At 40.1% G+C, this 14,127-nt stretch overlaps 1 protein-coding gene and 1 long non-coding RNA gene across 2 annotated transcripts; both read left to right on the top strand.

Moving 5' to 3' along the window:
* Positions 1-517: 517 nt before the first annotated feature.
* Positions 518-1,772, top strand: LOC129350450 (uncharacterized). Its single transcript, XR_008603853.1, has 2 exons — positions 518-1,441; positions 1,556-1,772. It is a non-coding gene; the product is annotated as an uncharacterized LOC129350450 (long non-coding RNA).
* Positions 1,773-8,565: 6,793 nt separating this feature from the next.
* LOC129350449 (protein LBH-like) lies at positions 8,566-13,110 on the top strand. The gene is made up of 4 exons (XM_055016969.1): positions 8,566-8,780; positions 10,039-10,123; positions 10,896-11,140; positions 11,443-13,110. The coding sequence occupies exons 2-4, from the start codon at positions 10,040-10,042 to the stop codon at positions 11,558-11,560; spliced, it is 447 nt and encodes a 148-aa protein (XP_054872944.1). The 5' UTR covers positions 8,566-8,780; position 10,039; the 3' UTR covers positions 11,561-13,110.
* The last annotated feature ends 1,017 nt before the right edge of the window (positions 13,111-14,127 follow it).

The following is a 14,127-nucleotide window of genomic DNA, read 5'->3' as shown; positions in this document are numbered from 1 at the left end:
CAATAATAAGAATCTGGTACTGCTCGGGTTGGACTTAGCTAGGAGTGACTGAATGGAGAGTCCAGGTATTTAGAGCCAGATTCCAGCCAGACGATGGAAGGTGAGCTGACCCAGAAATGGCGGATGTCCAGCGGTGGCGTGGCTGACGAGGCAGGCATCCGTAGGTTGGGGACTGGCGTCCGTGGTGGCATGGCTGGCGTCCACGGTGAAGAGGCTTGACGGCAGAGTGAGTGTTACCAGAGGCAGGGGAGCGAAGAATTGGACCAGGAGGCACGAGTAGGCAGAAGTCGAATCTGAACAGACTCTCCGGAGGACTCTTCAGAGAACTCTCCAAAACTGGTTTAAGTTGAGACATGAAAAGTCGGATGGATTTTCATAGAAGCAAGTAAGTGGAGATGTATGGAGGACTAAAAGTGCCAAAATTAAATAAATAAATACATCATTAAATAATTAATTAAATATGTCATTAATTAATTAAAATTGGAATTAAATATTTCATTAATTAATAAAAATTGGAATTAAATATTTCATTAATTAATTAAAATTGGAATGAAATACTTAAATGTGTTATTAAATAAATATATCATTAAATAATTAAATATGTCATTAATTAATTAAAATTGGCATTAAATATGTCATTAATTAATTAAAATTGGCATTAAATATGTCATTAATTAATTAAAATTGGAATTAAATACATAAATGTGTTATTAAATATGTCATTAATTTATTAAAATAACAATTATTTTAAGTAAAAAACATATTTCATTATTTCACTATTTAATTAATTATTTCATGGTCCTTGCGTTGCAGTGGATCATGAATTTATTTTATCTGTCAACCTCGCCCGTCAAAGTCGGTGGGCGGATCCTAACACCTGATTGGTTACCCTGCACATCAAGTCAAGGCAAATCGATTCCAGATAATGGATTGACGCAGAGCTTGTGAACACATTCCGATACACTGGGTGGCGCTATTCACCTCTACGTTGGTTTGGATACTCAATAAAACAAAACTTTATTAGCAACCGCTAAAGACTCGGTCCTCTTTCCCAAATGTTGATACATGCGGTGCAAGACAAATTTTCCTTTAGCATTTCCTTTAGCATCTACTCGGCGCGCCACGGCTCGTCTCGGTTTAGTTGTTTTTCCATTACATTGAGTACCACCTCATCGTGGGTTGAGTCGTCATAGCACGGTGGCCCGAAAGTCCCTTACCGTCATTTTTGTGCGACACAAACGCAATGCAACAATGTACATGGAGGCGATAGTACACCTGCTGCTCGGTCTGTGGCTTTCTGTCAGATTCAGAGTAACAGAAGAGTCGGAGAAAGCTGAGAGCGGCGAGTCGAAACACTCAGGAGACACACAGGAGAGTTTGGGAGGCGATACAGCAGTATCAAGCTGAAGACAAGAGGATATGAACGAGACGACATATAAGGGTAAGCTAATGCTAGTTCGCTAGCTATCGTGTATCAGTCCTGTGAACGACCCTGTAATGGCTGCAGTTTGTCGCTATTAGGTATTAAAATATGTATGCTGTGTATGTGTTTCAGATGCTCTCTGATGAGACTTCATGGGATTTACCTGAAGCAGCAGCACATGAGCCTGCAGTGGCACAAGGTGTAGAGGAGGAGGGCAGAGATGTACAGGATGCACTGATGCACTACGTGTCATGCAAAGTTATTCTTCTTGTTATACTTCTGTTTTTCTGTCCCCGGACCGCTATTGTTTTCTTTAATGCAATTCTGACAATAAACTTTTGTAGATGTGTCTATGCTATTGTTTGTTTGTGAAGGTTAGCAAGATTAAATAAAAAATTAAACGCCAAAACATTAAAACAGCTGTTTTAAGAAAATTCCAGTTTGATAAATCAGTATTGCTTTGGTGTAATTCAGTCACCAGAATTATGAACCATAAAGGAGTTTGTGTTAAAACATGTTAAATCCCATTAAACACAAATACATTATTAGGGAATATAGAATTGTTTGGTTCAGACTGTTGACTCTTTTCCTACCAGTGTCTTAACAGACAAAATGAAAAGTTATGATGCAATCACATAAGTCACAAAATAGTTTATTAGTCAGCAGCAAAATCAAAACTATTTACAATGTGCAAAGTACAAACTGTGGTGGGCCTCTCCTACAGTGGAGGGCTAAAAGTAAAACTATATACAACTACAGGTGCTGGTCATATAATTAGAATATCATGAAAAAAGTTGTTCATTATTTCAGTAATTCCATTCAAAAAGTGAAACTTGTATATTATACTCATTCATTACACAGAGACTGATATATTTCAAATGTTTATTTCTCTTAACTTTGATGATTATACCTGAATACTAACAAAAATCTCAAATTTGGTATCTCTGAAAATTAGAATATTGTAGAAAGGTTCAATATTGAAGACACCTCTAATCAGCTAATTAACTCAAAACACCTGCAAAGGCCTTTAAATGGTCTCTCAGCCTAGTTCTGTAGGCTACACAATCATGGGGAAGACTACTGACCTGACAGTTGTCCAAAAGACAAGCTTTTTCGTGATATTCTAATTATATGACCAGCACTTGTAAATCTCAAGTCTATGGGAGGTGGACTCGCTCACACTCGCCGGCTGCCCACTGCCTACCCAGCTACCCCAGCTGCCCCAGCACACCCAGGAATGACTGGTTGAAGGCAGTATTCTGGGCCAGCTTCATTCTCTCTTGCCTCGCTGAGGAGCAACCAGATGTTCTCATCATGCTGGGCATGACTCCACTCCTCCTCAGCCTGCATCTCCACAAGTACGCTAGGAAGGTCCAATTTTCTGTGGCCCCCTTTCCTCTTGCCTAGACCAAAGACAGAAAAGTGATCAGAGTCAGCTTTAATGGCCAAGTAAGTACACAATATACACAGAATTTGGTTTCGGCTGTTGGTGTCATCCTAGGAATATGGAAGAGAATAATAAAAAATAAACAATAGAAAGAGGAACAGGGAGGAAAAAGAAATAGTAGTAAAATAGAACACAATATAAACAGAAATGTACAGCTAGACTGGAATGTATGAACACATTAGCAAAATGGTAATTGCTATAAACACAGTAGTGGCGATTTTTGTGTACAGGGCACTGTAGTCCAAATGTCCAGGGTGAGTGGGGTCTCTGATGATGTTTTCTGCAGTCCGTACTATGGGCTGTAGTCTGTTTCTGTCCTGCTGTGTGGTTGATCCAGAGGTGCACAGGACAGATTGTATGACTGCAGTGTAGAACTGGATCAACAGCTCATGTGGCAGGCCATGTCTCCTCAGCTGTCGTAGGAAATACATCCTCTGCTGAGCCTTTTTCAGGAGGTCCTGAGAGATTGTAGTCCCCAGGAGCTGGAAGGACTCCACAGCTATGATGTGATGTGTTTAGCCACCCGTCCATCCATTTTCAATCATGATCATGTCTTTGATACTTTAATAAACTTCTGGCACTCTTCGCTTTAACCAAAGCACAAGCAGTAACTGCTCCACCACAAACAAAAACGACGTGGTGTGAACTTCATTTCATCCTGTGCACATTTTGGAGTTGCTAAGAAGAGCTGTGTTTTCTCATTTTTATGTATATTTTCATTCAGTTTCACAGCTACCTAGTGACTATAAGAAGAATGGTTGCAATACTACACCGCACCAGAACGTAAATTAATTAGAGTGACTTACTTGTTAAATCAATGGAAAATAAATGCAGCTGCATGTGTTCTGTTTATGTGTCACTGTAGCTACATGTAGCTTTCATCAGGCGTTCCTGAGCTGGCTGCTGCACAGTTTGCATTTACACCTGCCTCAATTCTTGGTCATTGGTCTCGTTGTTCTGATCATGCTTGCAGGCATTTACACCTGTAGTAATAATAATACGAAAATCAACCATGCTCTCTGTTTACCGTGTCTTACCGGTGATAAGACGTTGCTGTGACGTGCTGGTGTCGGTGTCCGAGCTAGTGCTGGAGAGGAGCTGCTGCTGGTGGTGGAGAGGAGACAGGGCAGCCGGGGGCTCCGCGACGGAGGTGGAGTAGGCTTCGCATGTGGAAAGGGATTCTTGAACAGAAATAAACACTCACTCTAAGTACAAGAAAAACACGGCATGCTGACTGAAGTATTAGCTTCTGAGAGCTAAACGTTAGAAACAGCAGCACGAAATACAAGCAGAGCACGGAGTTAGCGCCGATGGCTAACTAGCTATCTTATTGTCTGCTACAGGAGACAACGACGTTACTTTCTAAAAATACTTGTTTGCTTAAAAGAAGGTTGCCACCAATGGAATAAATGATGTATAAGTTTCTTGAAGTCACAAAACACTCACCGTCCTCGAACGTCTCCAACAATGCAGCGGCTGAGTCTCCCTCCTGTTGCTCGCCGGTGCGGTGCCAGTAAATAGCTTCCATTAAACCTCTTCCAACACCTCCTGGTTGACCCACGCCGGCCGTTGTGGTCCTGGGTGGACCGATAGTCACTTTTGAGCTTTTTCAGCTTCTCCCTACACTGCTTCTGTCCTCTTTATATACAGTCTACTGTATATGTGAGCGGCCATCCGCTCAGAGACCTCCTGATAAACTTTCTCCGTCCAGCTCTCTCTGTATTCTTTGGTCCGCCACCAAAGACAAAGTCTCGACCTCTTCATTCACCCACGGTACAAGTCTGGCTGTCACATTAAAATTATGAAGAACAGAGTTTCGTGAAGAGCAATGCACACCGTCGCTGTTTACAGTCATTTTTTAATGCAGGATTTTGTTTTCGTGCTGAAGTTGCTCTGTGTCGTCACTCCCTGTCCAATCAGTGGCCTGCACTATGTAAACGCCACATTATCGGCTCATCTCAGCTCGCTGGGAACCTCAGCCGAGAAGGTGCTGAAAATTAGTCCGTATGGAAACGCTCGCAAACAAAGATGAGACGAGCCGTACCGTGCCGAGTAGATGCTTGTGGAATCGCGGCTAAACAAAGACGAGCGGAGCCGTGCCGCGCCGAGTAGGTCCTAAAGGAAAAGCGCTCGACACTCCGAGCATCGCTGCAATTTGACAGGCTGGTAATCCACAAAGAACGTGATGTTCCAGAACTTCCCTCGGTATGCCAAACGCCCTGGTCCCTGTGTGTGCTCCTGTTGCACCCTGGTACCAGAAAACCGGCGGAGTACTTCCTCTAAATTTGCAGTCACTCTACGGTCAACATCTTGGTCGGAAAGTGCGGAAATAACTTCAACAACGTCAATAAATTCCTCTGCTTTACACGCTACATGCTCGCGGTAAGCAGGTCCTGCTTCCACATACTCTGCAAGGTCTAAAATATCTCTCACCAACTCTCTAGAAAGTTCACAGCGACTCTCCCTCTACACAGCCTCCATGTTTAGAAAGACTTCTACTTCCGGTTTCAAGGCAGACAAAAGCAGTGGATTAGACTAGATTCACGTTAGTCCCGCCCACGGACTTTGACGGGCGAGGTTGACAGATAAAATTAATTCATGATCCACTGCAACACAAGGACCATGAAATAATTAATTAAATCGTGAAATAATGAAATATGTTTTTTACTTAAAATAATTGTTATTTTAATAAATTAATGACATATTTAATAACACATTTATGTATTTAATTCCAATTTTAATTAATTAATGACATATTTAATTCCGGCTGCACAGTGGCGTAGTGGTTAGCACTTTCGCCTTGCAGCGAGAAGGTCCCTGGTTCGCGTCCCGGCTTTCCCGGGATCTTTCTGCATGGAGTTTGCATGTTCTCCCTGTGCATGCGTGGGTTTTCTCCGGGTACTCCGGCTTCCTCCCACAGTCCAAAAATATGCTGAGGTTAATTGATTACTCTAAATTGCCCGTAGGTGTGAATGTGTGAGTGATTGTTTGTCTATATATGTAGCCCTGCGACAGACTGGCGACCTGTCCAGGGTGTCCCCTGCCTTCGCCCGAGTCAGCTGGGATAGGCTCCAGCACCCCCCGCGACCCTAGTGAGGAATAAGCGGTGTATAGATAATGGATGGATGGATGGATATTTAATTCCAATTTTAACTAATTAATGACATATTTAATTATTTAATGATATATTTATTTAATAACACATTTAAGTATTTAATTCCAATTTTAATTAATTAATGACATATTTAATTCCAATTTTAATTAATTAATGAAATATTTAATTCCAATTTTAATTAATTAATGACATATTTAATTAATTATTTAATGATGTATTTATTTATTTAATTTTGGCACTTTTAGTCCTCCATACCTTTCTCCCTTGAGTCCTGATTTGTTTCTGTGTTGACCTTTCTCTCTTTGGCTCCCTCTGTCTGTCACCTCTCCCTCATGTCTCTCTCTCGCTCCCTGTCTCTCGCCCTCCTGCTCTCCCTGCTTCACCTGCCTGCACTCTGTCTTGCTGATTGCTACAATGAGTTTCAGCTGCAGCAGTCAGGTCACACCATTCACCTGTTCTCCACCTCACCTCCACTATTTAAACCCTGCTCATTCATTCACTCCCTGCTGGATCATCGACCCACATACCCTCAAAGACTCACATCGTGTCACGGACTCAAGACATTCTGTTGGATTTGCTTTAGGACTCCGTTTTCCCCCCTCATGGATTTTCTCACGCATGGACTCAGTTTTTCTCCCGGTTTCTCGTCAGCTCAGCTTCAGTCTCCAGCCTGTCCAGCCTGTTGTTCCTTCCTCTTCCCCTTTTGCCCCTGGATTACCTCAGCCTGTTTACCCCTTCTGTTCTGTTCCCCCATCTTGTGAGTACCCCTCCGTAGCTTAGTTTGGTTAATAGTTCAGTTTTGTAGACTTCATACATAATTGCTTGTAGAGTTTTAGTAGTTTTGGGTTAGTTCTGTCCCCCCAGTTCCGTTCTATATTTATGTATTGGTTTAGTTATCTTGTCTAATAAAACTCTTTCCTTTATTTACTTGTCTGCCAGTTTCTGTGTCTGCGCTTGGGTTCTCCAGCCCCCCCGTAACAATAACATTTTAATTTACAATAATGGACTATGGAGCAGATGTTTATCTAATAATGCAATAACAAAATGTAAGGAAATGATTCCGTTACTACTTACTTCAACGCAATATGCCACATTGGAGAGCAGCTCCCCTAACATTGATTTCACACAGGTGGATAATCTCATTAATAGGACTGCAGCTTTACTGTGTACATCAATTGGCGCAGTTGCCCATTTGAAAAAGAAGGTAACAAATTATAATAAAGTAGCTCTATGGTATAATGGACCACTGTGCATCTTAAAGCAGAATTCAAGAAGACTGGAAAGGCAATGGTGCTCTGCAAATTGAGAATAATTTCAAATAGCCCTAAAGCACTCTTAGGTGTGTCCATCCTTCCAACTGCTGCTGCATACCTAGGGAATATGACTAAATCATGAAAAATGCTAGTAGTTTTTTTTCTGTATCCCCCTAATATTTTATTTGGTTTGAAATAATTTAAGCTTGAAATTCCTTTGGGCAGTGAAATCCCATTTTAAACATGTGACTTTCTGACAAATTTATTAATATTACCAGTATTTATTTATTTATTTTAGATGAAAACAAACAAGGAATTTTCACTCACTTGCCTCTTTGTCAGGAACATCCGTGTAATGCAGAACAGCTCTGCCTTAAACTGTAATTTTCCAAAGCTTCTACAGGTTCAACTTTGTTGATTTTGTCAAAAAGGGGAAAATTCCACTTTGTGTTTATTACTGTGGCCATAGCAAGTGGTGGTGTCATGGACTGCATTAATTTTTAAATAACAACCTTTATGACTGTAACTGGTTAAGAGCGTTTCAAACAACAAACTGTTCTACTGTCCGTTTAAGCAAAAATCGAAAATTGAAGGACACTTAAAGCAAAGTAGTGACTTGTAAAGAACATCTAGTAATGGTTAATCTGTGGAATCTGTTCCGGCTACACAAATTTTGCATAAATGTTGTTGCTGCCACAAACGCATTCCTTGTAGCTGTCAGTGTTAAGTTACTGTACAGACAACAACAAATGCACTAGCACCTCCTGCTGCATGAGCTAGAAAATTACTGCTATGGCTGGTGTGACAAAAAGGGAGAACCCTGGATATGATGAAACAGACTACTGTAACTCAAGTGTCAAAATAGGTACATTAAAATTTTTTTCTCCTGAGTTTCTAGTTGGTGACGAATTGTCTGTCTAAAATGAAACATGCCTACATACTCCTGGAAGTATAAACTAAGCTTTGATCCCAGAATAGCACAGAAAATTGGGTTGACTGGAAAACATACTATCCAAAATCCTCTTTGATTCCCTATTGGGTAGCTCTAGGAGTTGCATAATCTGCCATGGTGTCATTCGCCATGTTGAATAATAAAGAGTTAGGATATTTGGGTAAGTGTTAATCATGCTGGAAAATATTCTCCAAAATGTGGTTTATGTGTGCAGACAGGACTGCTCATTTGCTAATCTGTAGGTTATGTACAGGGCCACATGTTGCACACTCACATGTTACATCTAGGTTTTGTTGGTAATTGAAGGCGACACTAAGCCTGTCGGCTTGGAAAGAAGGTTTGAGCATCAGTGTGACTACCCAGTGTCGGCATTAAACAGGACACTGTGGGAAAATGAAGGAGGGGAGGGACTTATGAAAAAAAGAAAGCTGGACCTGTGACTGGCAGCAAAGAGGAAAGTGACCGACAACATAGAGAGACTAACTTTCAACAAGAATAGTTCAGTTTCTTTTCTACCGATTTTGGAATATTTTCTTGTTTTTGACCTCAAAGTCCTTAGGTCTCTGTAGAGCTGTAGTCCTGTCACACAGGGTAAGATGCAACAGTTATATACTCTCAATACTTCCTATAGAGACATTTTACACAACATAATTAACTGCTCAAACTTTCTGGAGCTGTGAGAAATTTAGTGTAGTGTATCATATTCTTAGTATACAATCGTAAAAACTAGGCTAAATGTAGATTAAGATAACAAGATAGCTGATGCAAGAAGTTTTGGAAACTACACTTTTTGAAACCCTAAAGTGCACATGGGATGACATACTAACAGCCTGGGATAAACATCATGTCAATCCCTGCCCTTATTTCAGAGCTCACTATACAGTAGGTCCAGTTAGTTAGTATTAATGTGACTATGTTATACAGTAGTGTACAACCTGCACACATTACCTTTTTAAATATCTAAATAAATTAAACTGAATATTGGTGTTTCAGGTGCATATATATTAGAAACACGCAATATACACTACCAGTCAAAAGTCTGAACACACCTTCTCATTCAATGGTTTTGATTAATTTGTATGTTTTTCTACATTGTAGATTAATAATGAAGATTAACACTTTTTTGTTTACAACATAATTCCACATGCATTCTTTTATAGTTTTGATGTCTTCAGTATTAATCTACAATGTGTAAGATAATTAAATAAAAAACACTGAATGAGAAGGTGTGTTCAAACTGGCCGTGACTGGTAGTGCACATTAATTATTATACAAGTCACAAAAATGTTATGGTCAGTTGTGGTCTTTCTCTAACACAATACTGGATTATCAGTTTGAACATTACACACCCTTCCCCCACCATTGGGGTTGAACAGTCCATTGCTGATTAAGCCTGTTATGTCATTAAGTGCTTACCTGCTGATTAACAGCTGAAGAAACTCTTTCCATGCTGTCTCCCTTCTCACTCTGACAGGTGTTGTCAACACCATCCACCATCCACAAGTCCCTGTCTAATTGAGCAAAGTTGAAAATCCCTGGAAACTTCTTGTTAGGCTATATTAGACTCTCACTTGTCAAAACTGTACATGTACATTACCTGTTGTTGAAGCTGTAAAGACTTTTTTTAAGATGATTAATGTTTAAAAAATATGGAGATTTTCTCAAGGCATTATCAATCCAGTTCAGTGCTGTGTGTGTGTGTGTGTGTGTGTGTGTGTGTGTGTGTGTGTGTGTGTGTGTGTGTGTGTGTGTGTGTGTGTGTGTGTGTGTGTGTGTGTGTGTGTGTGTGTGTGTGTGTGTGTGTGTGTGTGTGTGTGTGTGTGTGTGCGCGTGTGTGTGTGTTTGCAGTATGAACATCATTCTCAGTCATCAAGTCGAATCTCAGATGGACGACAGTAGTCCAGTTCAGAGAAGAGGGAGCAGAGCCTATCAGGTATAGCTTTTACTTTACTCCACTACAGTGACATGCCTTCTTTAAACTCCGTATTTATCTTCAAATCCCTCCATTCATTATCTATACAACAATTAATCCTTATTAGGGCTGGAGTGTAACCCAGCTGACTTAGGGTAGGCAGGGTTCACCTGGACAGGCCACCAGTCTATCACAGGGCTACACAAAGAGACAAACAAGCACTGTCACATTCACACCCACAGACAATTTAGAATCATCAGTTATCCTCAGCATGCTTTTGGACTGTGGGAGGAAGCTGGAGAACCCATGCATGCACAAGGAGAAAATGCAAACTTCACACACAAAGATGACAGGCTGGGATGGGAACCAGGGATCTTTCACATGTGAGGAAACAGTGCTAACCACGGATCCATAGTGCTTACTTCTTCAAATAAAATTGGTTTACTTTAATGATAATATCTGTGTCCAAAAGCACAATTGTTTCTTCACAAAAAGTGTTGAACATATTTTATTTTAAATCATTATATCACAGAACAGATCATAGAAAAAAATAACAAGTCATATATCTTGAAAGTATCAGAGAAAATCAGTGTAGCTAAGATGACAAATATTTCTTTCACATGATTTTACTACTTTCTTCAGAGTTTACTATGACAATGTGATACTCACTGCCTTATCTAGGATATAAATTGATCCTAGATGTGGATGCAAATATGAAGAGGTGTATTGTTTTTGTACTGAATATCAATTTAGTTTTGGTCATTATGAATTAAGGATCTCGTCCCTGATCCAGATATTTCCTGAAGCCAACATGAATGAAGAATCTGACTACCCTGAAGACTTTCTCTATAGAAGGGAGCGTCTACCTTCTATTGTTGTGGAGCCCACAGAACATAGTGAGCATGAAAGCGGGGAGCTGTGCTGTCCTCCACGCTGCCAAATAAACAAAAATGTGGAGGAAGATGAGGAGGAGGACAGCCATACTGATCACACAGAGGACTCTGTAGATGGAGAGCAACAGGAGCATATTGAAGAAGGGTAAGGACTCCAAGTGTGGGATTATAATTCTCCCCACAGTTGAGCTACTGTCTGTTGGGACTAAAATCATGATTTTCAAGGATGATATGCAAATACAGTGACAGAAAAAGATAATGAAGAGAAATCTTTTGTGATAGTTTGAACAGCCACAACTTTGTCTGTCTTCTCACTTGAAAGGACTCTAAGGCACCAGTGAATTATAAACTGGACTTTTGAACTGAAAATAAAAATTTCAGATTTAGATAGAAATCAACTCTATCTAGTGTATGGCTAACTGCATGTTTCCAATCTCACTGTTACAGGTCAGTTAGCCGGAAGTCTTCTATTGGACCATCCCAGAGTCAACCTTCCCTCTTCCGGCTGACCCCACCCGCCTCCCCCACCCCCCCTGAGGCTGCCCCACCCTGCCTGAGGAGTTGAGCCAGTGCAACCAGTATGGACTTAAGACCACTGCAGTTCACCTGAACGGTGCACAACCTTTATAATATGTTACCTCTACATGTGAGGCTAACCTAATGAAAGAGCACAGGTTGACATGGTTACATGTATAAAAATAGCTGGATCAATTTCAAATAACCAGTACTAAGCTGACTCCAATACTGCTATTTCTGGACTGCTCCCTCTAACTTAACAAAATCTGTCGTTAACTGCTACACTTTGCTGCTACTGTATCTGCCATTGCGGACAGACTCTAAACCGACTGTAGAGATAATCTTCAGGACTTTGCTGGGTAAATCTTTTCCTTTGTGATACAAATCTCATCCCATTGCAAATACTTTGTTATGAATGACTACCAGGACTGGTTAACAAAACATGTAACTCCGGGCTACTTCCTGCATTCCTGTTCTGACTGTTATAGCAATGACTGTAGCAATGACAACTTCAACTGCGTCATTGAAAAACTCACTCGTGGTATTAGTGGACCAACAGGAACGAGGACACCATCCTTTTCAAATAACTGACTAGTATCTTTATATGGTTTTGACCACATTTTATGCCATTGTTAAATATTATTAAATTACATTGCCCAATAAATCACAATTTGTGACAAGGAGTAAAATCCTTTATGATGGAATGTTGACACATCAACAAAATTCAATTCCCCATGACTAAAAAAGATTTATTGCAACAGTAATAGAGTAATATTGCCCTTATTCTCAGATACATATGTGCACCCCCTTCAAAATGTCTCATATGTCTCATATGTTAAAACTTTCAGGAAATTCAGAGAAGTCACAATATTGTCAACTAGAGTGGCTTCTATAAGATATTGCATGTCACATGTTACACTCATATTTAGAAATTCTGATGTTCCTTATTTATTACAAATATTCTAGTTTATCCACAAAGTAATTTTATTTCCTTCACATCCCTTTATTTTTGATTTCTTGTTAGATTTTGGTGAGGATTCATGAAGAAAATGAATAACTAAAGAGCGGCTACTGCTACAGTATCAGTTTGACACAGCAGAACAAGAGTCAAATCAGATGGATGGCTCAGTGACTAACACCCTTGACTTTGGCACAGGAGATTGGTGGTTCAGAGCACAGTTGTCCAATGAGGATCTTTTGGCAAGGTACTTCGTGCTTCCCTGCCTATGTACTTTGTGTTGTATCTACTTTCAGATGTACATCTTTTTGGATAAAAGCATCTGCTAAATGGAATTGTAAATTGTAAATCCAGGAGTTCTTCACCACTAAATAAAAGAAGAAACCAATGTAGAGCCCTTCTATTATGCTTCTGTGTAATTCCAATCAACTGTGGCAATAGTTTTATGTCTGTGTGTACATTTCTTTTATGCATTACCCAGTCAACCTATCATGATTGTACATAGTAATAAGTTTTATTTATTTTTACAAGCATGCAAATGCCTATTTTATGATTGACTAAACTGAGAAGTACAGCATTTAAAGTTCATTATACACAGGCCCTATTCTGGGAAATAAAGTCACAGAGTCCAACTTAGCAAATTATGTTAAATTCTTGTGGTGTTGATTTTTAATTGAATCTGTTTTTAAAAAAAGACTATTTTCTGATTTAAAACATTATAGGGTATTATGTGACCATGCTATTACAGCACCTGCTAGCTAGAGGGAAGCAAAGCAACACATTCAATTCATCAATCCATCCATTATCTATACACCGCTTAGTCCTCATTAAAGTCCTGGCGGGGCTGGAGTGTATCCCAGCTTGTGAAGTCAGGGGATACCCAGGACAGGCCACCAGTCTATCACAGGGCTACACAGCGACAAACAAGCACTCTCACATTCACACCTACAGACAATTTATAATCACCAACTACCCTCAGCATGTTTTTGGACTGTGGGAAGAAGCCGGAGAACATCCACACATGAACAGGGAGAACATGCAAACTCCATGCAGAAAGATCCCAGACCCATAATGGGATGCGAACCGGAGATCTCCTTGTTGTCAGGCGACAGTGCTATCCCCCAAGTCAGTGTGCAGCCACCCCAATTCAATTCAATTATATTTATATAGCACCAATTCACAACATGTTACCTCACAGTGCTTAACATAGTGAGGTACAAACCATACACACACCACTAGCATGAACTTCAGTCCCCATGGTGAAAGCATTCACGCCTTAATCATTTTTTTGTATTCTACTCAATAAATATAAATGTTTTCTTTTTACATTTTCTCTTCTCATTGTCCCCTCTTTTTTTCCTGAATTACACTATCATCGATGCTGTCTCTCTATGTTGCTCTGTGATAGATTGGTGACCTGTCCAGGGTGTCCTCCACCTTCGCTCGAAGTTAGCTGGCATAGGCTCCAGCCCCCCTGTGACCCTAATGAGGATTAAGCGGTATATAGATTATGGGCGGATGGATGGATATCTTCAATGCAGTATTGTTGACCTATTGTTAATCTAATTTTTGTTAATCTCTTGAACCTAATTTGAATTTCCCTTAATTTTATATTAAGACATTTCATATAATCCAAAAAAGAACTTTGGTTTAGCTGG

Source organism: Amphiprion ocellaris, chromosome 14 (assembly GCF_022539595.1).
Source record: "Amphiprion ocellaris isolate individual 3 ecotype Okinawa chromosome 14, ASM2253959v1, whole genome shotgun sequence".
NCBI classification, from domain to species: domain Eukaryota; kingdom Metazoa; phylum Chordata; class Actinopteri; family Pomacentridae; genus Amphiprion; species Amphiprion ocellaris.
Note: the sequence above shows the minus strand (reverse complement) of the source record. Positions and strands in the feature narration are given on the sequence as shown.

Bases quoted from the DNA above. Each gene is read 5' to 3' on its own strand.
- LOC129350449 (XM_055016969.1), top strand. From the start codon at position 10,040: ATGAACATCATTCTCAGTCATCAAGTCGAATCTCAGATGGACGACAGT. The intron at 10,124-10,895 runs GTATAGCTTTTA...TCCCTGATCCAG, and splicing joins GAGGGAGCAGAGCCTATCAG to ATATTTCCTGAAGCCAACAT. The intron at 11,141-11,442 runs GTAAGGACTCCA...TCACTGTTACAG, and splicing joins CAGGAGCATATTGAAGAAGG to GTCAGTTAGCCGGAAGTCTT.